Raw genomic sequence first — 23,290 nt, forward strand, 5'->3', positions numbered from 1 at the left:
AAAGTACCTCCAAGGGGATTCTTAGCAAATTGGCAAGCACATCCATTACAGCGCTGTTGTTAATTTTAGCTGACAGCAAATGTGAATGTCAACATCCCAACTTGGAACGAAGCAAGACTAGTGGAGCCTCCATTTAAGTATGCATCTTTCTGAGCAGCCATGTCCTGCTGAGATTAAGATGGCTAGCAGCTCTAAGTGTTCAAAACAGAAGAATCATATGGATATATGAGCAAAATATTTTTGCTTTGTTCCTTCTGAATTATGCTTGCACAGCAGTTGTGATATAAAAGTTATACTATAAGTATTAAAAAGAAACAGAGGTTTGATGTTTTGAATGGTCTGCAAAGTAACTATTGATGGATTAATCTGAATCTGACAGTCGTGAGACAATTGCATCTGGTAATTTAATCTGTTTTCTAAAATAATGTTCAGGCAAACAAGTTGTTGGAAAGCAAGATAGGGATGCGTTTTATCTATTAAGTCTTGAAACATTCTTCTGTATGTTCCAGACTACTTTTTCTTTTGTGTTGTACTAGGGAGATCCTTTGTTGAATGTGATTGAATCATTAATTGATAAAAATATATAAAAGCTAAGGCACTTTCTGCAATAAACATCAGTTTCATATTAGTGCAAAGTTTTTGGGTTTGTTGTTTTTTTGTCAATCAGTTTCTAGTGTTGGATGATTTCCACTATAACTACTGAAGCATAATTCTGGGTTAGTGGTGCTGGAAGAGCTCAGCAGTTCAGGTAGCATCCAAGGAGCAGCGAAATCGACGTTTCGGGCAAAAGCCCTTTAGGAATCAAGGCAAAAAAAGCTGTATTTATTTTTTGTTTATCACAATATCTCAAAGTGCCTTACATTGAATTATGTACGTTTTGAAGTACTGGCACTATTGTGATGTAGGGAAACTCTGAGCGAAGTCGTGCAATGATGAGGAAATGATGACATTATTTTTGTGTGATGATGTTTGAGGGATAAATATTGACCAAGACACTGGAGCAAATGCCTGCTCTTCAAAGTAGTGCCATGTGATACTCTCTTGCCTAGCTTGGATCGCATTAAGCATTATCTTTAACTACATACTCAAGTCTTAAATGGGTATAAATCCATAAAATTCTGCCTCAAGGGCATGAATGCTTCCACTGAGTTAAGGGAAACGCCAGGAATGTTTTAGCATTCTGTATATTTCAGATTGAGGAGGTCCAGTTAAATGAACATTTTCCAGAAAGGGTTTAGGAGAAGTACAGGGTTAAACAAAAATATGGTCACATATGTTACAAAGTGCTAATTCTATGCAATGCCATTGTTGATTCATTTAAAAAGTATTAATATATTTTGTCCTGGTTCTTTGAAACCAGTATTCTTCTGTAATATTAGTAGATCTCTTTATTGCTCATGGTATCAAACGGATTTACAAAATAATGGTGCATCATTTGGAAAATGTGAGGGAAAAATATTACTAGAACACTTACTAGAGATTGTTCTGTGTAAGACTTAAGTATATTAGAAAGCCAGTATAAAAAAATGAACTAATTGCTTACTGTTCTTAATTTGATCAGAAGAGTTGCAAATAGTAATCTAAACACTCCTGCCTGATGGGCTCTTATAGCACATTGGTAGTGTTGCTACCACTGAGCCAGGAGACCCAGGTTCAACTCTGACCTACTCCAGAGGTATGCAGTAATATCTCTGAACACATTGATGTTTAAGTATGTTTTCACCGCATTGTATAATTTGGGATTGCTTTTGGTGCTATAGGTCAAGTCCAGACAATTTCACCAGAAATACTATTATTGAGCTATTAATACAAGTAAGCACTTATCTAGATATAAGCTCTGTGATTTAGCACACAGTGTTATTGTTCTGTAGAAAGATTTGTGAACTTTCTGTTTCATGCATCTTGATTCTAAGCTTTTTGTTTGTGCAATAGCCCCCTCCACAGATTTACGATAAGCAGTTGGAGGAGCGAGAACACAGTATAGAGGAATGGAAAGGTAAGTATTCACAAGGCAATGCTTAAAGATTAACTAAAAGACTAATAGTTCATTTCAGTGGAACACACAAACTTTCATATTTTTTGTGTTTTACAAAGGAAACATAGTTGTCCAATTTAAGTAAATATTAATTAAATATTATACTGCTTCATTAAGTTAAAATGCTGCTAAAAACGCTTAAATCACTGCTTTATCATAAATCTAAAGGTGATAAAAGCATTTTTAAAAAGTAGACAAATGTTTTTAAGGTGCTGATAACACTGTCTGTTGGGCCCAAAACTATCTTTTTATAATTTGGAGATGCCGGTGTTGGACTGGGGTGTACAAAGTTAAAAATCACACAACACCAGGTTATAGTCCAACAGGTTTAATTGGAAGCACACTAGCTTTCAGAGCGACGCTCCTTCATCAGGTGATAGTGGAGGGTCAATCCTAACACAGAATTTATAGCAAAAATTTACAGTGCGATGTAACTGAAATTATACATTGAAAATTTGATTGTCTGTTAAGCCTTTCATCTGTTAGAATACAGTGATAGTTTCACTTCTTTCATGTGTAAATCACAAAACCTTTTTAAAAAGTTGCATTCTCGGGTTAGCTGTTAACAATGGTGATAGCTAGACAATATGTTGAAGGTGTTGGCCCCCTGTGTTCTCTGTCTATGCCATGATGTTTAGATTGATTTTAATCTAAAAAGTGAGGTAACGGAGTTTTTCATAAATTCATGCAATTTTTGAGCTCAGAGTTCTACATGAATGCATGCAGTTTTTGAGTACAATGTAACCCTGCAAGTACAAATTCACCCCACAGAATATGTGTGCGCATGTGGGTCTTTGTCTGCGTGTGTGTCTGTCTGGGTTGGGGGTTGTGAGTGTGAGAAAATGCGTGTGTAGTGAATGCAGAGTGTCTTAAGTCTGTGAGGGGGTGCATGTGTGAGTGTGGGAGTGTGTGTGTCTGTAAGGGTGTATATGTGTGTAGGAGTATCTGTGTATGTGTGTATAGTGCAATGGTGGTCACCTGTAATGTGACATTAACCCAAGGTCCCGGTTGAGGCCCCTCCCTATGGGTACCAAACTTAGCTATCAGCCTCTGCTCGGCCACTTTTCTCTGCTGCCTGTCCTGAAGTCCACCTTGAAGGATGGTCACCTGAAGGCTGAATGTCCTGGACCACTGAAGTGTTCCCCAACTGGGAGGGAACCCTCCTGTCCTTTGGTTGTTGTGCGGTGCCCATTAATCCGTTGTCGTAGCTTTTGCTCGGTTTTCCCAATGTACCATGCCTCCGGGCATCCTTGCCTGCAACGTATAAGATAGACAACATTGGCTGAGTCACATGAGTACCTGCCATGTACAAGATGGGTAGTGTCCCCAAGCGTAATGGTGGTATCTATGTGTCTGTCTGTCTGTCTCTGCCTCTCTCTCTCTCTCTCGGTGTCTCTGTCTCTCTCGGTGTCTCGGGCTCTTTTTCTCTCTTGGTGTCTCGGGCTCGCTCTCGGTGTTGCTCGCTCTCGGTGTCTCTCGCTCGCTCTCTCTCTCTGGGTGTCTCTCGCTCTCTGGGTGTCTCTCGCGCTCGCTCTCTCTCGGTCTCTCGCGCTCGCTCTCTCTCGGTCTCTCGCGCTCGCTCTCTCTCGGTCTCTCGCACTCGCTGTCTCTCGGTGTCTCGCGCGCTCTGTCTCTCGGTGTCTCGCGCGCTCTCTCTCTCTCTCGGTGTCTCGCGCGCTCTCTCTCTCGGTGTCTCGCGCGCTCTCTCTCTCGGTGTCTCGCGCTCGCTCTCTCTCGGTGTCTCGCGCTCGCTCTCTCTCGGTCTCTCGCGCTCGCTCTCTCTCGGTCTCTCGCACTCGCTGTCTCTCGGTGTCTCGCGCGCTCTGTCTCTCGGTGTCTCGCGCGCTCTCTTTCTCTCGGTGTCTCGCGCGCTCTCTCTCTCGGTGTCTCGCGCGCTCTCTCTCTCGGTGTCTCGCGCGCTCTCTCTCTCGGTGTCTCGCGCGCGCTCTCTCTCGGTGTCTCGCGCGCGCTCTCTCTCGGTGTCTCGCGCGCGCTCTCTCTCGGTGTCTCGCGCGCTCTCTCTCGGTGTCTCGCGCGCGCTGTCTCGGTGTCTCGCGCGCGCTGTCTCGGTGTCTCGCGCGCGCTGTCTCGGTGTCTCGCGCGCGCTGTCTCGGTGTCTCGCGCGCGCTGTCTCGGTGTCTCGCGCGCGCTGTCTCGGTGTCTCGCGCGCGCTGTCTCGGTGTCTCGCGCGCGCTGTCTCGGTGTCTCGCGCGCGCTGTCTCGGTGTCTCGCGCGCGCTGTCTCGGTGTCTCGCGCGCGCTGTCTCGGTGTCTCGCGCGCGCTCTCTCGGTGTCTCGCGCGCGCTCTCTCGGTGTCTCGCGCGCGCTCTCTCGGTGTCTCGCGCGCGCTCTCTCGGTGTCTCGCGCGCGCTCTCTCGGTGTCTCGCGCGCGCTCTCTCGGTGTCTCGCGCGCGCTCTCTCGGTGTCTCGCGCGCGCTCTCTCGGTGTCTCGCGCGCGCTCTCTCGGTGTCTCGCGCGCGCTCTCTCGGTGTCTCGCGCGCGCTCTCTCGGTGTCTCGCGCGCTCTCTCTCTCGGTGTCTCGCGCGTTCTCTTTCTCGGTGTCCCGCGCGCTCTCTCGGTGTCTCGCTCGCTCTCTCGGTGTCTCGCTCGCTCTCGGTGTCTCACACTCGCTCTCGGTGTTTCTCGCTCGCTCTCTCTCGGTGTCTCTCGCACTTGCTCGCTCTCGGTGTCTCTCGCTGTCTCTCGGTGTCTCGCTTGCTCTTGGTGTCTCACACTCGCTCGCTCTCTGTGTCTCTCGCTCTCTCTCGGTGTCTCTCGCTCTCTCTCGGTGTCTCTCTCTCTCGCTCGCTCGCTCTCAGTGTCTCTCTGTCTCTCAGTGAATCTTGCTCGCGCGCTCTCTCTCTCTCTCTCTCTCTCTCTCTCGGTGTCTCTTGGTCTCTCTCTCTCTCTCTCGGTGTTGCTCGCTCGGTCACTCTCAGTGTCTCTCGCTCGCTCGCTCTCGGTGTCTCCCAATTGCTCTTGGTGTCTCTCTCTCTCTCGCTCGCTCGCTCGCTCTCAGTGTCTCTCTGTCTCTCGGTGTCTCTCGCTCGCTCGCTCTTGGTGTCTCTCGCTCGCTCGCTCTCGGTGTCTCTCGCTCGCTCGCTCTCGGTGTCTCTCGCTCGCTCTCGGTGTCTCTCGCTCGCGCTTTCTCTCTCTCTCTCGCTCGCTCTCGTTGTCTCTCGCGCTCTCTCTCTCTCTCGGTGTCTCGCTCGCTCGCTCTCAGTGTCTCTCGGTGTCTCTCTCTCTCTCTTGGTGTCTCTCGCGCTCTCTCTCTCGGTGTCTCTTGGTCTCTCTCTCGTTGTCTCTCGCTCGCTCGCTCTCGGTGTCTCTCGCTCGCTCTCTTGGTGTCTCTCTCTCTCTCTCTGTGTCTCGCTCGCTCGCTCTCAGTGTCTCTCTCGGTGTCTCTCTCTCTCTCTCTCTCTCTCTGTGTCTCTCGCTCGCTCTCAGTGTCTCTCTGTCTCTCGGTGTCTCTCGCTCGCTCGCTCTTGGTGTCGCTCGCTCTCTCTCGCGCTCTCGGTGTCTCTCTCGCTCGCCCTCGCGGTCTCTCTCACGCGCGCTCTCTCTCAATCTCTCTTGGTGTGTCTCGCTCTCTCGGTGTCTGCTGGGCTCGCGGTGTCTCTCGCTCGCCCTCGCGGTGTCTCTCTCGGTGTCTCTCTCTCTCGGTGTCTCTCGTGCTCTCTCTCTCTCGGTGTCTCTTGGTCTCTCTCTCGCTCTCTCGGTTTCTCTCTCTCTCTCTCGGTGTTGCTCGCTCGGTCACTCTCAGTGTCTCTCGCTCGCTCGCTCTCGGTGTCTCCCAATTGCTCTCGGTGTCTCTCTCTCTCTCGCTCGCTCGCTCGCTCTCAGTGTCTCTCTGTCTCTCGGTGTCTCTCGCTCGCTCGCTCTTGGTGTCTCTCGCTCGCTCGCTCTCGGTGTCTCACGCTCGCTCTCGTTGTCTCTCGCGCTCTCTCTCTCTCTCGGTGTCTCGCTCGCTCGCTCTCAGTGTCTCTCGGTGTCTCTCTCTCTCTCTTGGTGTCTCTCGCGCTCTCTCTCTCGGTGTCTCTTGGTCTCTCTCTCGTTGTCTCTCGCTCACTCGCTCTCGGTGTCTCTCGCTCGCTCTCTTGGTGTCTCTCTCTCTCTCTGTGTCTCGCTCGCTCGCTCTCAGTGTCTCTCTCGGTGTCTCTCTCTCTCTCTCTCTCTCTCTGTGTCTCTCGCTCGCTCTCAGTGTCTCTCTGTCTCTCGGTGTCTCTCGCTCGCTCGCTCTTGGTGTCGCTCGCTCTCTCTCGCGCTCTCGGTGTCTCTCGCGCTCACCCTCGCGGTCTCTCTCACGCGCGCTCTCTCTCAATCTCTCTTGGTGTGTCTCGCTCTCTCGGTGTCTGCTGGGCTCGCGGTGTCTCTCTCGGTGTCTCTCGTGCTCTCTCTCTCTCGGTGTCTCTCGTGCTCTCTCTCTCTCGGTGTCTCTCGTGCTCTCTCTCTCTCGGTGTCTCTCGCGCTCGCTCGCTTTCGGTGTCTCTCGCGCTCGCTCGCTCTCGGTGTCTCTCGGTGTCTCTCTCTCGCGCTCTCGGTGTCTCTCGCGCTCGCTCGCGCTCTCGGTGTCTCTCGCGCTCTCTCGCTCTCGGTGTCTCTCGCGCTCTCTCGCTCTCGGTCTCTCTCTCGCGCTCGCGCGCTCTATCTCTCTCTCGGTGGCTCTCTCTCTTGCTCTCTCGGTGTCTCTGCCGGGCTCGCGGTGTCTCTCGCTCGCCTTTGCGTTGTCTCTCGTTTGCTCTCACTCGCCCTCGCTGCGTCGCTCTCGGTGTCTCTCGGTGGCTCTTGTGCTCTCTCTCTCTCTCGGTGTCTCTCGCGTTCTCTCGCTCTCGGTCTCGGTCTCCCTCGCTAACGCTCTTGGTGTCTCGCGCGTCGCTCTCGGTGTGTCTCTCGCGCGTCGCTCTCGGTGTGTCTCTCGCGCGTCGCTCTCGGTGTCTCTCGCGCGTCGCTCTCGGTGTGTCTCGCGCGTCGCTCTCGGTGTGTCTCTCGCGTCGCTCTCGGTGTGTCTCTCGCGTCGCTCTCGGTGTGTCTTGCGCGTCGCTCTCGGTGTGTCTTGCGCGCCGCTCTCGGTGTGTCTTGCGCGCCGCTCTCGGTGTCTCTCGCGCGCCGCTCTCGGTGTCTCTCGCGCGCCGCTCTCGGTGTCTCTCGCGCGCCGCTCTCGGTGTCTCTCGCGCGCTCTCGCTCTCGGTGTCTCTCGCGCGCTCTCACTCTCGGTGTCTCTCGCGCGCTCTCACTCTCGGTGTCTCTCGCGCGCTCTCACTCTCGGTGTCTCTCGCGCTCTCTCACTCTCGGTGTCTCTCGCGCTCTCTCACTCTCGGTGTCTCTCGCGCTCTCTCACTCTCGCGGTGTCTCTCGTGCTCTCTCTCTCTCGGTGTCTCTCGCGCGCGCTCTCTCTCTCGGTGTCTCTCGCTCTTGCTCTCGCTCTCTCGGTATCGCTCTCTCTTGCTCTCGCTCTCTCGGTATCGCTCTCTCTTGCTCTCGCTCTCTCTCTCGGTGTCTCTCGCGTTCTCTCTCTCTCGGTGTCTCTCGCGTTCTCTCGCTCTCGGTGTCTCTCGGTCTCAGTCTCCCTCGCTAACGCTCTTGGTGTCTCGCGCGTTGCACTCGCTCTCGGTGTGTCTCGCGCATTGCTCTCGCTGTCGGTGTGTCTCGCGCCTCGCTCTCGGTGTCTCTCGCTCTCGGTGTCTCTCTCTCTCTTGCTCTGGCGGTGTCGCTATTGGTCGCTCGCGCTCTCTCTCTCTCTCGCAGTGGCTCTCGCACGTGCTCTCTCTCTCTTGCTCAGTCTCGCTCGCTCTCAGTGTCTCTCTGTCTCTCGGTGTCTCTCGCTCGCTCTCTCTCGTGCTCTCGGTGTCTCTCGCGCTCGCCCTCGCGGTCTCTCTCTCTCTCACGCGCGCTCTCTCTCAATCTCTCTTGGTGTCTCTCGCTCTCTCGGTGTCTGCTGGGCTCGCGGTGTCTCTCGCTCGCCCTCGCGGTGTCTCTCTCGGTGTCTCTCGTGCTCTCTCGCTCTCGGTGTCTCTCGTGCTCACTCGCTCTCGGTGTCTCTCGTGCTCTCTCGCTTTCGGTGTCTCTCGCGCTCGCTCGCTTTCGGTGTCTCTCGCGCTCGCTCGCTTTCGGTGTCTCTCGCGCTCGCTCGCTTTCGGTGTCTCTCGCGCTCGCTCGCTTTCGGTGTCTCTCGCGCTCGCTCGCTCTCGGTGTCTTTCTCTCGCGCTCTCGGTGTCTCTCGCGCTCTCTCGCTCTCGGTCTCTCTCTCTCTCGCGCTCGCGCTCTCTCTCTCTCTCTCGGTGGCTCTCTCTCTCGCTCTCTCGGTGTCTCTGCCGGGCTCGCGGTGTCTCTCGCTCGCCTTTGCGGTGTCTCTCGTTTGCTCTCACTCGCCCTCGCTGCGTCTCTCTCGGTGTCTCTCTCTCTCGGTGTCTCTCGCGCGCCGCTCTCGGTGTCTCTCGCGCGCTCTCACTCTCGGTGTCTCTCGCGCGCTCTCACTCTCGGTGTCTCTCGCGCTCTCTCACTCTCGGTGTCTCTCGCGCTCTCTCACTCTCGGTGTCTCTCGCGCTCTCTCACTCTCGGTGTCTCTCGCGCTCTCTCACTCTCGGTGTCTCTCGCGCTCTCTCACTCTCGCGGTGTCTCTCGTGCTCTCTCTCTCTCGGTGTCTCTCGCGCGCGCTCTCTCTCTCTGTGTCTCTCGCTCTTGCTCTCGCTCTCTCGGTATCGCTCTCTCTTGCTCTCGCTCTCTCGGTATCGCTCTCTCTTGCTCTCGCTCTCTCTCTCGGTGTCTCTCGCGTTCTCTCTCTCTCGGTGTCTCTCGCGTTCTCTCGCTCTCGGTGTCTCTCGGTCTCAGTCTCCCTCGCTAACGCTCTTGGTGTCTCGCGCGTTGCACTCGCTCTCGGTGTGTCTCGCGCATTGCTCTCGCTGTCGGTGTGTCTCGCGCCTCGCTCTCGGTGTCTCTCGCTCTCGGTGTCTCTCTCTCTCTTGCTCTGGCGGTGTCGCTATTGGTCGCTCGTGCTCTCTCTCTCTCTCGCAGTGGCTCTCGCACGTGCTCTCTCTCTCTTGCTCAGTCTCGCTCGCTCTCAGTGTCTCTCTGTCTCTCGGTGTCTCTCGCTCGCTCTCTCTCGTGCTCTCGGTGTCTCTCGCGCTCGCCCTCGCGGTCTCTCTCTCTCTCACGCGCGCTCTCTCTCAATCTCTCTTGGTGTCTCTCGCTCTCTCGGTGTCTGCTGGGCTCGCGGTGTCTCTCGCTCGCCCTCGCGGTGTCTCTCTCGGTGTCTCTCGTGCTCTCTCGCTCTCGGTGTCTCTCGTGCTCACTCGCTCTCGGTGTCTCTCGTGCTCACTCGCTCTCGGTGTCTCTCGTGCTCTCTCGCTTTCGGTGTCTCTCGCGCTCGCTCGCTTTCGGTGTCTCTCGCGCTCGCTCGCTTTCGGTGTCTCTCGCGCTCGCTCGCTTTCGGTGTCTCTCGCGCTCGCTCGCTGTCGGTGTCTCTCGCGCTCGCTCGCTCTCGGTGTCTCTCTCTCTCTCTCTCGGTGTCTCTCGCGCTCTCTCGCTCTCGGTCTCTCTCTCTCTCGCGCTCGCGCTCTCTATCTCTCTCTCGGTGGCTCTCTCTCTCGCTCTCTCGGTGTCTCTGCCGGGCTCGCGGTGTCTCTCGCTCGCCTTTGCGGTGTCTCTCGTTTGCTCTCACTCGCCCTCGCTGCGTCTCTCTCGGTGTCTCTCGCTCTCGGTGTCTCTCGCTCTCGCGGTGTCTCTCGGTGGCTCTTGTGTTCTCTCTCTCTCTCGGTGTCTCTCGCGTTCTCTCGCTCTCGGTCTCGGTCTCCCTCGCTAACGCTCTTGGTGTCTCGCGCGTCGCTCTCGGTGTCTCTCGCGCGTCGCTCTCGGTGTCTCTCGCTCGCTCGCTCTCGGTGTCTCTCGCTCGCTCTCGGTGTCTCACGCTCGCTCTCGGTGTCTCTCGCTCGCGCTTTCTCTCTCTTGCTCGCTCTCGTTGTCTCTCACGCTCTCTCTCTCTCGGTGTCTCGCTCGCTCGCTCTCAATGTCTCTCGGTGTCTCTCTCTCTCTCGGTGTCTCTCGCGCTCTCTCGGTGTCTCTTGGTCTCTCTCTCGTTGTCTCTCGCTCACTCGCTCTCGGTGTCTCTCGCTCGCTCTCTTGGTGTCTCTCTCTCTCTCTGTGTCTCGCTCGCTCGCTCTCAGTGTCTCTCTCGGTGTCTCTCTCTCTCTCTCGGTGTCTCTCTCTCTCTCTCGGTGTCTCTCTCTCTCGGTGTCTCTCTCTCTCGGTGTCTCTCGCTCGCTCTCAGTGTCTCTCTGTCTCTCGGTGTCTCTCGCTCGCTCGCTCTTGGTGTCGCTCGCTCTCTCTCGCGCTCTCGGTGTCTCTCGCGCTCGCCCTCGCGGTCTCTCTCTCTCTCACGCGCGCTCTCTCTCAATCTCTCTTGGTGTCTCTCACTCTCTCGGTGTCTGCTGGGCTCGCGGTGTCTCTCGCTCGCCCTCGCGGTGTCACTCTCGGTGTCTCTCGCTCTCGGTGTCTCTCGTGCTCTCTCTCTCTCGGTGTCTTGCGCGCTCTCTCTCGGTGTCTCGCGCGTTCTCTTTCTCTCTCGGTGTCCCGCGCGCTCTCTCGGTGTCTCGCGCGCGCTCTCTCTCGGTGTCTGGCGCGCTCTCTTTCTCTCTCGGTGTCTCTCGCTCTCTCTCTCTTTCTCGGTGTCTCTCGCTCGCGCTCGCTCTCTCTCTCGGTGTGTGTCTCTCTCTCTCTCTCTCTGGCTCGCTCACTCTCGGTGTCGCTCACTCCTTCTCGGTGTCGCTCGCTCTCGGTGTCTCTCGCTGTCTCTCTCTCGGTGTCTCTCACTCGCTCGCTCTCTCGGTGTCTCTCACTCGCTCGCTCTCTCGGTGTCTCTCACTCGCTCGCTCTCGGTGTCTCACACTCGCTCTCGGTGTTTCTCGCTCGCTCTCTCTCGGTGTCTCTCGCACTTGCTCGCTCTCGGTGTCTCTCGCTGTCTCTCGGTGTCTCGCTTGCTCTTGGTGTCTCACACTCGCTCGCTCTCTGTGTCTCTCGCTCTCTCTCGGTGTCTCTCTCTCTCGCTCGCTCGCTCTCAGTGTCTCTCTGTCTCTCAGTGAATCTTGCTCGCGCGCTCTCTCTCTCTCTCTCTCTCTCTCTGTGTCTCTTGGTCTCTCTCTCTCTCTCTCTCTCTCTCTCGGTGTTGCTCGCTCGGTCATTCTCAGTGTCTCTCGCTCGCTCGCTCTCGGTGTCTCCCAATTGCTCTCGGTGTCTCTCTCTCGCTCGCTCGCTCGCTCTCAGTGTCTCTCTGTCTCTCGGTGTCTCTCGCTCGCTCGCTCTTGGTGTCTCTCGCTCGCTCGCTCTCGGTGTCTCTCGCTCGCTCGCTCTCGGTGTCTCACGCTCGCTCTCGGTGTCTCTCGCTCGTGCTTTCTCTCTCTTGCTCGCTCTCGTTGTCTCTCACGCTCTCTCTCTCTCGGTGTCTCGCTCGCTCGCTCTCAATGTCTCTCGGTGTCTCTCTCTCTCTCGGTGTCTCTCGCGCTCTCTCTCTCGGTGTCTCTTGGTCTCTCTCTCGTTGTCTCTCGCTCACTCGCTCTCGGTGTCTCTCGCTCGCTCTCTTGGTGTCTCTCTCTCTCTCTCTCTCTGTGTCTCGCTCGCTCGCTCTCAGTGTCTCTCTCGGTGTCTCTCTCTCTCTCTCTCTCGGTGTCTCTCTCTCTCTCTCTCGGTGTCTCTCTCTCTCTCTCGGTGTCTCTCTCTCTCTCTCGGTGTCTCTCTCTCTCTCGGTGTCTCTCGCTCGCTCTCAGTGTCTCTCTGTCTCTCGGTGTCTCTCGCTCGCTCGCTCTTGGTGTCGCTCGCTCTCTCTCGCGCTCTCGGTGTCTCTCGCGCTCGCCCTCGCGGTCTCTCTCTCTCTCACGCGCGCTCTCTCTCAATCTCTCTTGGTGTCTCTCACTCTCTCGGTGTCTGCTGGGCTCGCGGTGTCTCTCGCTCGCCCTCGCGGTGTCTCTCTCGGTGTCTCTCGCTCTCGGTGTCTCTCGTGCTCTCTCTCTCTCGGTGTCTCTCGTGCTCTCTCTCTCTCGGTGTCTCTCGCGCTCGCTCGCTTTCGGTGTCTCTCGCGCTCGCTCGCTCTCGGTGTCTCTCGGTGTCTCTCTCTCGCGCTCTCGGTGTCTCTCTCTCGCGCTCTCGGTGTCTCTCGCGCTCTCGGTGTCTCTCGCTCTCGGTGTCTCTCGCACTCTCTCGCTCTCGGTCTCTCTCTCTCTCTCGCGCTCGCGCTCTCTCTCGCTCTCTCGGTGGCTCTCTCTCTCGCTCTCTCGGTGTCTCTGCCGGGCTCGCGGTGTCTCTCGCTCGCCTTTGCGGTGTCTCTTGTTTGCTCTCACTCGCCCTCGCTGCGTCTCTCTCGGTGTCTCTCGCTCTCGGTGTCTCTCTCTCTCGCTCTCGCGGTGTCTCTCGGTGGCTCTTGTGTTCTCTCTCTCTCTCGGTGTCTCTCGCGTTCTCTCGCTCTCGGTCTCGGTCTCCCTCGCTAACGCTCTTGGTGTCTCGCGCGTCGCTCTCGGTGTGTCTCGCGCGTCGCTCTCGGTGTGTCTCGCGCGTCGCTCTCGGTGTCTCTCGCTCGCTCGCTCTCGGTGTGTCTCGCGCGTCGCTCTCGGTGTGTCTCGCGCGTCGCTCTCGGTGGCTCTCGCGCGTCGCTCTCGGTGGCTCTCGCGCGTCGCTCTCGGTGTCTCTCGCGCGTCGCTCTCGGTGTCTCTCGCGCCTCGCTCTCGGTGTCTCTCGCGCCTCGCTCTCGGTGTCTCTCGCGCCTCGCTCTCGGTGTCTCTCGCGCCTCGCTCTCGGTGTCTCTCGCGCGTCGCTCTCGGTGGCTCTCGCGCGTCGCTCTCGGTGTCTCTCGCGCGTCGCTCTCGGTGTCTCTCGCGCGTCGCTCTCGGTGTCTCTCGCGCGTCGCTCTCGGTGTCTCTCGCGCGTCGCTCTCGGTGTCTCTCGCGCCTCGCTCTCGGTGTCTCTCGCGCCTCGCTCTCGGTGTCTCTCGCGCCTCGCTCTCGGTGTCTCTCGCGCCTCGCTCTCGGTGTCTCTCGCGCCTCGCTCTCGGTGTCTCTCGCGCCTCGCTCTCGGTGTCTCTCGCGCCTCGCTCTCGGTGTCTCTCGCGCCTCGCTCTCGGTGTCTCTCGCGCCTCGCTCTCGGTGTCTCTCGCGCCTCGCTCTCGGTGTCTCTCGCGCCTCGCTCTCGGTGTCTCTCGCGCCTCGCTCTCGGTGTCTCTCGCGCCTCGCTCTCGGTGTCTCTCGCGCCTCGCTCTCGGTGTCTCTCGCGCCTCGCTCTCGGTGTCTCTCGCGCCTCGCTCTCGGTGTCTCTCGCGCCTCGCTCTCGGTGTCTCTCGCGCCTCGCTCTCGGTGTCTCTCGCGCCTCGCTCTCGGTGTCTCTCGCGCCTCGCTCTCGGTGTCTCTCGCGCCTCGCTCTCGGTGTCTCTCGCGCCTCGCTCTCGGTGTCTCTCGCGCCTCGCTCTCGGTGTCTCTCGCGCCTCGCTCTCGGTGTCTCTCGCGCCTCGCTCTCGGTGTCTCTCGCGCCTCGCTCTCGGTGTCTCTCGCGCCTCGCTCTCGGTGTCTCTCGCGCCTCGCTCTCGGTGTCTCTCGCGCCTCGCTCTCGGTGTCTCTCGCGCCTCGCTCTCGGTGTCTCTCGCGCCTCGCTCTCGGTGTCTCTCGCGCCTCGCTCTCGGTGTCTCTCGCGCCTCGCTCTCGGTGTCTCTCGCGCCTCGCTCTCGGTGTCTCTCGCGCCTCGCTCTCGGTGTCTCTCGCGCTCGGTGTCTCTCGCTCTCTTGCTCTGGCGGTGTCGCTATTGGTGGCTCTCGCTCGCGCTCGCGCTCTCTCTCTCTCTCGCAGTGGCTCTCGCACGTGCTCTCTCTCTCTCTCTTGCTCGGTCTCGCTTGCTCTCTCGGTGTCTCTCGCTCGCTCTCGGTATCTCTCGCGCTCTCGGTGTCTCTTGCTCGTTCTCTCGGTGTCTCGCTCCCTCGCTCTCGGTGTCTTTCGCTCGCTCGCTCTCTCTCTCGGTGTGTCTCACTCGCTCTCGCGGTGTCTCTCGCTCGCTCTCTCTCGCTCGCTCTCTCTCGCTCGCTCTCTCTCGCTCGCTCTCTCTCGCTCGCTCTCTCTCGCTCGCTCTCTCTCAGTGTCTCCCGCTCGCTCGCTCTCTCTCAGTGTCTCCCGCTCGCTCTCTCGGTGTCTCGCGCTCTCTCGGTGTCTCTCGCTTGCTCTCTCGGTGTCTCTCTCGCTCGCGCTCTCTCGGTGTCTCGCTCTCTCTCGGTGTCTCTCTCGGTGTCTCTCTCGGTGTCTCTCTCGGTGTCTCTCGCTCGCTCTCTCGGTGTCTCTCGCTCTCTCGGTGTCTCTCGCTCTCTCGGTGTCTCTCGCTCTCTCGGTGTCTCTCTCGCTCTCTCGCTCTCTCGGTGTCTCTCGCTCGCTCTCTCGGTGTCTCTCGCTCTCTCGGTGTCTCTCGCTCTCTCGGTGTCTCTCGCTCGCTCTCCCGGTGTCTCGCGCTCTCTCGGTGTCTCGCGCTCTCTCGGTGTCTCGCGCTCTCTCGGTGTCTCGCGCTCTCTCGGTGTCTCGCGCTCTCTCGGTGTCTCGCGCTCTCTCGGTGTCTCGCGCTCTCTCGGTGTCTCTCGTGCTCTCAGTGTCTCTCGCTCGCACTCTCGGTCTCTCGCTCGCACTCTCGGTCTCTCGCTCCCTTGCTTTCGGTGTCTCTCGCTCGCTCTCTCGGTGTCTCTCGCACTCTCGCGCTCTCGGTGTCTCTCTGTCTCACGGAGTCTCTCGCGCTCGCTCGCTCTCGGTGTCTCACGCTTGCTCTCTCTCTCTCTCTCTCTCTCTCGGTGTCTGTCTCTCGCTCACTCGCTCTCGGTGTCTCTCGCGATCTCGGTGTCTCTCGCTCGCTCGCACTCTCTCTCGGTGTCTCTCGGTGTCTCTCGCGCTCTCGGTGTCTCGCTCTCTTGCTTTCGGTGTCTTTCTCTGGCTCTCTCGGTGTCTCTCACTCTCTTTCGGTGTCTCTCGCGCTCTCGGTGTCTCTTGCTCGTTCTCTCGGTGTCTCGCTCCCTCGCTCTCGGTGTCTTTCGCTCGCTCGCTCTCTCTCGGTGTGTCTCACTCGCTCTCGCGGTGTCTCTCGCTCGCTCTCTCTCTCTCGGTGTCTCCCGCTCGCTCTCTCTCTCTCGGTGTCGCTCGCTCTCTCGGTGTCGCTCGCTCTCTCGGTGTCGCTCGCTCTCTCGGTGTCGCGCGCTCTCTCGGTGTCGCGCGCTCTCTCGGTGTCTCTCACTCTCTCGGTGTCTCTCTCGCTCGCGCTCTCTCGGTGTCTCGCTCTCTCTCGGTGTCTCTCTCTCGCTCGCTCTCTTGGTGTCTCTCGCTCGCTCTCTTGGTGTCTCTCGCTCGCTCGCTCTCTCGGTGTCTCGCTCGCTCGCTCTCTCTCGGTGTCTCTCGCGCTCTCGGTGTCTCCCGCTCGCGCTCTCGGTGTCTCTCGCGCTCTCGGTGTCTCGCGCGCTCTCGGTGTCTCGCGCGCTCTCGGTGTCTCGCGCGCTCTCGGTGTCTCGCGCGCTCTCGGTGTCTCTCGCGCTCTCGGTGTCTCTCGCTCGCGCTCTCGGTCTCTCGCTCCCTTGCTTTCGGTGTCTTTCGCTCGCTCTCTCGGTGTCTCTCGCACTCTCGCGCTCTCGGTGTCTCTCTCACTCTCGCGCTCTCGGTGTCTCTCTCACTCTCGCGCTCTCGGTGTCTCTCTCACTCTCGCGCTCTCGGTGTCTCTCGCACTCTCGCGCTCTCGGTGTCTCTCGCACTCTCGCGCTCTCGGTGTCTCTCGCGCTGTCGGTGTCTCTCGCGCTGTCGGTGTCTCTCGCGCTGTCGGTGTCTCTCGCGCTGTCGGTGTCTCTCGCGCTGTCGGTGTCTCTCGCGCTGTCGGTGTCTCTCGCGCTGTCGGTGTCTCTCGCGCTCTCGGTGTCTCTCGCGCTCTCGGTGTCTCTCGCGCTGTCGGTGTCTCTCGCGCTCTCGGTGTCTCTCGCGCTCTCGGTGTCTCTCGCGCTCTCGGTGTCTCTCGCACTCTCGCGCTCTCGGTGTCTCTCGCACTCTCGCGCTCTCGGTGTCTCTCGCACTCTCGCGCTCTCGGTGTCTCTCGCACTCTCGCGCTCTCGGTGTCTCTCGCACTCTCGCGCTCTCGGTGTCTCTCTGTCTCACGGAGTCTCTCGCGCTCGCTCGCTCTTGGTGTCTCACGCTTGCTCTCTCGGTGTCTTTCGCTCGCTCGCTCTCGGTGTCGCTCGGTGTCTCTCGCGCTCTCGGTGTCTCTCGCGCTCTCGGTGTCTCTCGCGCTCTCGGTGTCTCTCGCGCTCTCGGTGTCTCTCGCTCTCTCTCTCTCTCTCTCGGTGTCTCTCGCTCTCTCTCGCGCTCTCGGTGTCTCGCTCCCTTGCTTTCGGTGTCTTTCTCTGGCTCTCTCGGTGTCTCTCACTCTCTTTCGGTGTCTCTCGCAATCTCTTTCGGTGTCTCTCGCGCTCTCGGTGTCTCTCGCGCGCGCTCGCGGTGTCTCTCTCGCGCGCGCGCTCGCGGTGTCTCTCTCGCGCGCGCTCGCGGTGTCTCTCTCGCGCGCGCTCGCGGTGTCTCTCTCGCGCGCGCTCGCGGTGTCTCTCTCTCGCGCGCGCTCGCGGTGTCTCTCTCGCGCGCGCTCGCGGTGTCTCTCTCGCGCGCGCGCGCGGTGTCTCTCTCGCGCGCGCGCGCGGTGTCTCTCTCGCTCGCGCTCGCGGTGTCTCTCTCGCTCGCGCTCGCGGTGTCTCTCGCGCTCGCGCTCGCGGTGTCTCTCGCGCTCGCGCTCGCGGTGTCTCTCGCGCTCGCGCTCGCGGTGTCTCTCGCGCTCGCGGTGTCTCTCGCGCTCGCGCTCGCGGTGTCTCTCGCGCTCGCGCTCGCGGTGTCTCTCGCGCTCGCGCTCGCGGTGTCTCGCTCCCTTGCTTTCGGTGTCTCTCGCTCGCTCTTGGTGTCTCTCGCTTGGTCTCTCGGTGTCTCTTGCGCTCTCTCTCTCTCGGTGTCTCTTGCGCTCTCTCTCTCTCTCTCTCTCGGTGTCTCTGGCGCTCTCTCTCTCTCTCGGTGTCTCTTGCGCTCTCTCTCTCTCGGTGTCTCTTGCGCTCTCTCTCTCTCGGTGTCTCTTGCGCTCTCTCTCTCTCTCTCTCTCTCGGTGTCTCTTGCGCTCTCTCTCTCTCTCTCTCTCGGTGTCTCTTGCGCTCTCTCTCGGTGTCTCTTGCGCTCTCTCTCTCTCTCTCTCTCTCTCTCGGTGTCTCTCGCGCTCTCTCTCTCGGTGTCTCTCGCGCTCTCTCTCTCTCTCTCTCTCTCGGTGTCTCTCGCGCTCTCTCTCTCTCTCTCTCTCGGTGTCTCTCGCGCTCGCTCTCTCTCGGTGTCTCTCGCGCTCTCGGTGTCTCTCTGTCTCACAGAGTGTCTCGCTCGCTCGCTCTCTCGGTTTCTCTCGCTCGCTCTCTCTCTCTCTCTGTGTCGCTCGCTCTCTCTCTCTCTCTCTCTCTCTGTGTCACTCGCTCTCGGTGTCGCTCGCTCTCTCGCGCTCTCAGTGTCTCTCGCGCTCTTGGTGTCTCTCGCGCTCACCCTCGCGGTCTCTCTCTCTCTCTGTCTCTCTCACACACACTCTCTCTCTCTGGCTCTCGCACTCTCTCTCTTGCTCTCTCTTGGTGTCTCTCACTCTCTCGGTGTCTCTCGCTCTCTTTCTCGATCTCTCGGTGTCTCGCGCGCTCTCTCTCTCTCTCTCTCTGTGTCTCTCGCGCTCTCTCTCGGTGTCTCTCGCGCTCTCTCTCGGTGTCTCTCTCGCTCTCGGTGTCTCTCTCTCGCTCGCCCTCGCAGTGGCTTTCGCTCGCCCTCGCGGTAGCTCTCGCCCTTGCTGTCTCTCCCCCTCTCGGTGTTTCTCGCTCTCTTGGTGTCTCTCGCGCGCTCTCTCTCTCTCGGTGTCTTTCGCTCGCTCGCTCTCGGTGTCGCTCGGTGTCTCTCGCGCTCTCGGTATCTCTCGCGCTCTCGGTATCTCTCGCGCTCTCGGTATCTCTCGCGCTCTCGGTGTCTCTCGCGCTCTCGGTGTCTCTCGCGCTCTCGGTGTCTCTCGCGCGCTCGGTGTCTCTCGCTCGCTCGCACTCTCTCTCGGTGTCTCTCGCTCTCTCTCGCGCTCTCGGTGTCTCGCTCCCTTGCTTTCGGTGTCTTTCTCTGGCTCTCTCGGTGTCTCTCACTCTCTTTCGGTGTCTCTCGCGTTCTCGGTGTCTCTCGCGTTCTCGGTGTCTCTCGCGCTCGCGGTGTCTCTCTCGCTCGCGGTGTCTCTCTCGCTCGCGGTGTCTCTCTCGCGCTCGCGGTGTCTCTCTCGCGCTCGCGGTGTCTCTCTCGCTCGCGCTCGCGGTGTCTCTCTCGCTCGCGCTCGCGGTGTCTCTCGCGCTCGCGGTGTCTCTCGCGCTCGCGGTGTCTCTCGCGCTCGCGGTGTCGCTCGCGCTCGCGGTGTCGCTCGCGCTCGCGGTGTCGCTCGCGCTCGCGGTGTCGCTCGCGCTCGCGGTGTCGCTCGCGCTCTCGGTGTCTCGCTCCCTTGCTTTCGGTGTCTCTCGCTCGCTCTTGGTGTCTCTCGCTTGGTCTCGGTGTCTCTTGCTCTCTCTCGGTGTCTCTCGCTCTCTCTCTCTCGGTGTCTCTTGCGCTCTCTCGCTCTCTCTCTCTCGGTGTCTCTTGCGCTCTCTCTCTCTCTCTCTCTCGGTGTCTCTTGCGCTCTCTCTCTCGGTGTCTCTCGCGCTCGCTTTCTCTCGGTGTCTCTCTGTCTCACGGAGTGTCTCGCTCGCTCGCTCTCGGTGTCTCATGCTTGCGCTCTGTCTCTCTCTCGGAGTGTCTCGCTCGCTCGCTCTCGGTGTCTCACGCTTGCTCTCGGTGTCTCTCGGTGTTTCTCGCTCACTCTCTCTCGCTCTCTTGGTGTCACTCTCTCTCGGTGTCTCTTGCGCTCTCGGTGTCTCTCGCTCTCTCTCTCGGTGTCTCTCGCTCTCTCTCTCGGTGTCTCTCGCCCTCTCTCGGTGTCTCTCGCCCTCTCTTGGTGTCTCTCGGTCGCTCTCGCTCTCTCGGTGTCTCTCACGCTCTCTCTCGGTGTGTCTCTCTCGCTCTCGGTGTCTCTCTCTCTCTCGCTCGCCCTCGCAGTGGCTTTCGCTCGCCCTCGCGGTAGCTCTCGCCCTCGCTGTCTCTCCCCCCTCGGTGTTTCTCGCTCTCTTGGTGTCTCTCGCGCTCTCTCTCTCGGTGTCTCTCGCGCTCGCTCGCTCTCGGTGTCTCTCGCTCTCGGTGTCTCTCGTGCTCTCTCTCGGTGTCGCTCGCTCGCTCTTGGTGTTGCTCGCTCTCCCGCGCTCTCGGTGTCTCTCGCTCGCTCTCTCTCGGTGTCTCTCGCTCTTTCTGTCTCTCTCTCGTTGTCTCTTGCTCGCTCTCTCTCTCGGTGTCTCTCGCTCTTTCTGTCTCTCTCTCGGTGTCTCTTGCTCGCTCTCGGTGTCGCTCGCTCGCTCTCTCTCGGTGTCGCTCGCTCGCTCTCTCTCGGTGTCGCTCGCTCTCTCTCGGTGTCGCTCGCTCGCTCTCTCTCGGTGTCGCTCGCTCGCTCTCTCTCGGTGTCGCTCGCTCGCTCTCTCTCGGTGTCGCTCGCTCGCTCTCTCTCGGTGTCGCTCGCTCGCTCTCTCTCGGTGTCTCTCGCTCGCTCTCGCTCGCTCTCTCTCTCTCTCTCTCTCTGTGTCACTCGCTCTCGGTGTCGCTCGCTCTCTCGCGCTCTCGGTGTCTCTCGCGCTCGCTCGCTCTTGGTGTCTCTCGCGCTCACCCTCGCGGTCTCTCTGTCTCTCTCACACACACTCTCTCTCCCTGGCTCTCGCACTCTCTCTCTCGCTCTCTCTTGGTGTCTCTCACTCTCTCGGTGTCTCTCGCTCTCTCTCTCGCTCTCTCGGTGTCTCGCGCACTCTCTCTCTCTCTCTCGGTGTCTCTCGCTCGCTCTCTCTCTCGGTGTCTCTCGCCCTCTCTCGGTGTCTCTCGCCCTCTCTTGCTCTCGCCTTCTCGGTGTCTCTCGCGCTCTCTCTCGGTGTCTCTCGCGCTCTCTCTCGGTGTCTCTCTCGCTCTCGGTGTCTCTCTCTCGCTCGCCCTCGCAGTGGCTTTCGCTCGCCCTCGCGGTAGCTCTCGCCCTCGCTGTCTCTCCCCCTCTCGGTGTTTCTCGCTCTCTTGGTGTCTCTCGCGCGCTCTCTCTCTCTCGGTGTCTTTCGCTCGCTCACTCTCGGTGTCGCTCGGTGTCTCTCGCGCTCTCGGTGTCTCTCGCGCTCTCGGTGTCTCTCGCGCTCTCGGTGTCTCTCGCGCTCTCGGTGTCTCTCGCGCTCTCGGTGTCTCTCGCGCTCTCGGTGTCTCTCGCGCTCTCGGTGTCTCTCGCGCTCTCGGTGTCTCTCGCGCTCTCGGTGTCTCTCGCGCGCTCGGTGTCTCTCGCGCGCTCGGTGTCTCTCGCGCGCTCGGTGTCTCTCGCGCGCTCGCACTCTCTCTCGGTGTCTCTCGCTCTCTCTCGCGCTCTCGGTGTCTCGCTCCCTTGCTTTCGGTGTCTTTCTCTGGCTCTCTCGGTGTCTCTCACTCTCTTTCGGTGTCTCTCGCAATCTCTTTCGGTGTCTCTCGCGTTCTCGGTGTCTCTCGCGTTCTCGGTGTCTCTCGCGCTCTCGGTGTCTCTCGCGCTCTCGGTGTCTCTCGCGCTCTCGGTGTCTCTCGCGCGCGCTCGCGGTGTCTCTCGCGCTCGCGGTGTCTCTCTCGCTCGCGCTCGCGGTGTCTCTCTCGCTAGCGCTCGCGGTGTCTCGCTCCCTTGCTTTCGGTGTCTCTCGCTCGCTCTTGGTGTCTCTCGCTTGGTCTCTCGGTGTCTCTTGCTCTCTCTCGGTGTCTCTCGCTCTCTCTCTCTCTCGGTGTCTCTTGCGCTCTCTCTCTCTCTCGGTGTCTCTTGCGCTCTCTCTCTCTCTCTCTCTCGGTGTCTCTTGCGCTCTCTCTCTCTCTCTCTCTCGGTGTCTCTTGCGCTCTCTCTCTCGGTGTCTCTTGCGCTCTCTCTCTCTCTCTCGGTGTCTCTCGCGCTCTCTCTCTCTCTCTCTCGGTGTCTCTCGCGCTCGCTCTCTCTCGGTGTCTCTCTGTCTCACGGAGTGTCTCGCTCGCTCGCTCGCTCTCGGTGTCTCACGCTTGCGCTCTGTCTCTCTCTCGGAGTGTCTCGCTCGCTCGCTCTCGGTGTCTCACGCTTGCTCTCGGTGTCTCTCGGTGTTTCTCGCTCACTCTCTCTCGCTCTCTTGGTGTCACTCTCTCTCGGTGTCTCTTGCGCTCTCGGTGTCTCTCGCTCTCTCTCTCGGTGTCTCTCGCCCTCTCTCGGTGTCTCTCGCCCTCTCTTGGTGTCTCTCGGTCGCTCTCGCTCTCTCGGTGTGTCTCTCGCGCTCTCTCTCGGTGTGTCTCTCGCGCTCTCTCTCGGTGTCTCTATCTCTCTCTCGCCCGCCCTCGCAGTGGCTTTCGCTCGCCCTCGCGGTAGCTCTCGCCCTCGCTGTCTCTCCCCCCTCGGTGTTTCTCGCTCTCTTGGTGTCTCTCGCGCTCTCTCTCTCGGTGTCTCTCGCGCTCGCTCGCTCTCGGTGTCTCTCGCTCTCGGTGTCTCTCGCTCTTTCTGTCTCTCTCTCGTTGTCTCTTGCTCGCTCTCTCTCTCGGTGTCTCACGCTCTTTCTGTCTCTCTCTCGGTGTCTCTTGCTCTCTCTCTCTCGGTGTCTCTCGCTCGCTCTCTCTCTCTCTCTCTCTCTGTGTCGCTCGCTCTCTCTCTCTCTCTCTGTGTCACTCGCTCTCGGTGTCGCTCGCTCTCTCGCGCTCTCAGTGTCTCTCGCGCTCTTGGTGTCTCTCGCGCTCGCTCGCTCTTGGTGTCTCTCGCGCTCACCCTCGCGGTCTCTCTCTCTCTCTGTCTCTCTCACACACACTCTCTCTCCCTGGCTCTCGCACTCTCTCTCTCGCTCTCTCTTGGTGTCTCTCACTCTCTCGGTGTCTCTCGCTCTCTCTCTCGCTCTCTCGGTGTCTCGCGCGCTCTCTCTCTCTCTCTCTCTGTGTCTCTCGCTCGCTCTCTCTCTCGGTGTCTCTCGCCCTCTCTCGGTGTCTCTCGCCCTCTCTCGGTGTCTCTCGCCCTCTCTCGCTCTCGCCTTCTCGGTGTCTCTCGCGCTCTCTCTCGGTGTCTCTCGCGCTCTCTCTCGGTGTCTCTCTCTCGCTCGCCCTCGCAGTGGCTTTCGCTCGCCCTCGCGGTAGCTCTCGCCCTCGCTGTCTCTCCCCCTCTCGGTGTTTCTCGCTCTCTTGGTGTCTCTCGCGCGCTCTCTCTCTCTCTCGGTGTCGCTCACTCGCTCTTGGTGTTGCTCGCTCTCGCACTCTCGGTGTCTCGCTCGCTCGCTCTTGGTGTTGCTCGGGCTCTTGGTGTCTCTCGCTCTCTCTCGGTGTCTCTCGCTCGCTCTCTCTCTCTCGGTGTCTCTCGCACTCTCTCTCTCTGTGTCTCTCGCTCTTTCTCTCTCTCTCTCGGTGTCTCTCGCTCGCTCTCGGTGTCGCTCGCTCGCTCGCTCTTGCTGTCGCTCGCTCTCTCTCTGGCTCTCGCGCTCTCTCTCTTTCTCTCGGTGGCACCCGCGCTCGCTCTCTCTCGGTGTCTCTGCCGGGCTCGCGGTGTCTCTCGTTTGCTCTCGCTCGCCCTCGCTGTGTCCCTCTCGGTGTCTCTCGCTCTCGGTGTCTCTCTCTCTCGCTCTCGCGGTGTCTCTCGGTGGCTCTCGTGCTTTCTCTCTCTCGGTGGCTCTCGCACGCTCACTCTCTCTCGGTGGCCCTCGCGCACGCGCGCTCTCTCTCTCTATCTTGCACTCTCCCTCGTGCTCTCTCGGTGTCTCTCGCTCTCTCTCTCTCGGTCTCTCTCGCTCTCTCGCTCTCTCTCTCTCTCGGTGTCTCTCACTCTTTCTCTCTCTCTGTGTCTCTCGCTCTCTCTCTGTGTCTCTCGCTCTCTCTCTGTGTCTCTCGCTCGCTCTCTGTGTCTCTCGCTCGCTCGCTGTGTCGCTCGCTCTTGCTGTCGCTCGCTCTCGCGCTCTCTCTCTCTCTCTCGGTGGCTCCCGCGCTCACTCGCTCTCTCGGCGTCTCTGCCGGGCTCGCGGTGTCGCTCGCTCGTCCTCGCGGTGTCGCTCGCTCGTCCTCGCGGTGTCTCTCGTTTGCTCTCGCTCGCCCTCGCTGTGTCCCTCTCGGTGTCTCTCGCTCTCGGTGTCTCTCTCTCTCGCTCTCGCGGTGTCTCCCAGTGGCTCTCGTGCTCTCTCTCTCTCGGTGTCTCTCAC

At 59.5% G+C, this 23,290-nt stretch overlaps 2 protein-coding genes across 6 annotated transcripts in view; one reads left to right on the top strand and one right to left on the bottom strand.

The window, feature by feature from the left end:
* The window catches only part of LOC132823401 (mitogen-activated protein kinase 9), a 145,364-nt gene that overhangs the window by 58,512 nt on the left and 63,562 nt on the right, over positions 1 to 23,290 (top strand). For all 5 annotated transcript variants that reach the window (XM_060837200.1, XM_060837199.1, XM_060837201.1 and 2 more), the window contains one exon: positions 1,933 to 1,996. In XM_060837200.1, the coding sequence (XP_060693183.1) occupies positions 1,933 to 1,996 (64 nt within the window). The remainder of the gene's footprint in view (positions 1 to 1,932; positions 1,997 to 23,290) is intronic.
* On the bottom strand, positions 2,190 to 17,334 carry LOC132823517 (putative uncharacterized protein DDB_G0271982; the record flags this gene model as incomplete). The annotated part of the gene is made up of 4 exons (XM_060837461.1): positions 2,190 to 2,197; positions 16,881 to 16,905; positions 16,987 to 17,034; positions 17,269 to 17,334. Coding segments are annotated over 4 exons (147 nt in total), but the record flags the coding sequence as incomplete, so codon positions are not given.

Source organism: Hemiscyllium ocellatum, chromosome 16 (assembly GCF_020745735.1).
Source record: "Hemiscyllium ocellatum isolate sHemOce1 chromosome 16, sHemOce1.pat.X.cur, whole genome shotgun sequence".
Lineage (NCBI taxonomy): Eukaryota > Metazoa > Chordata > Chondrichthyes > Orectolobiformes > Hemiscylliidae > Hemiscyllium > Hemiscyllium ocellatum.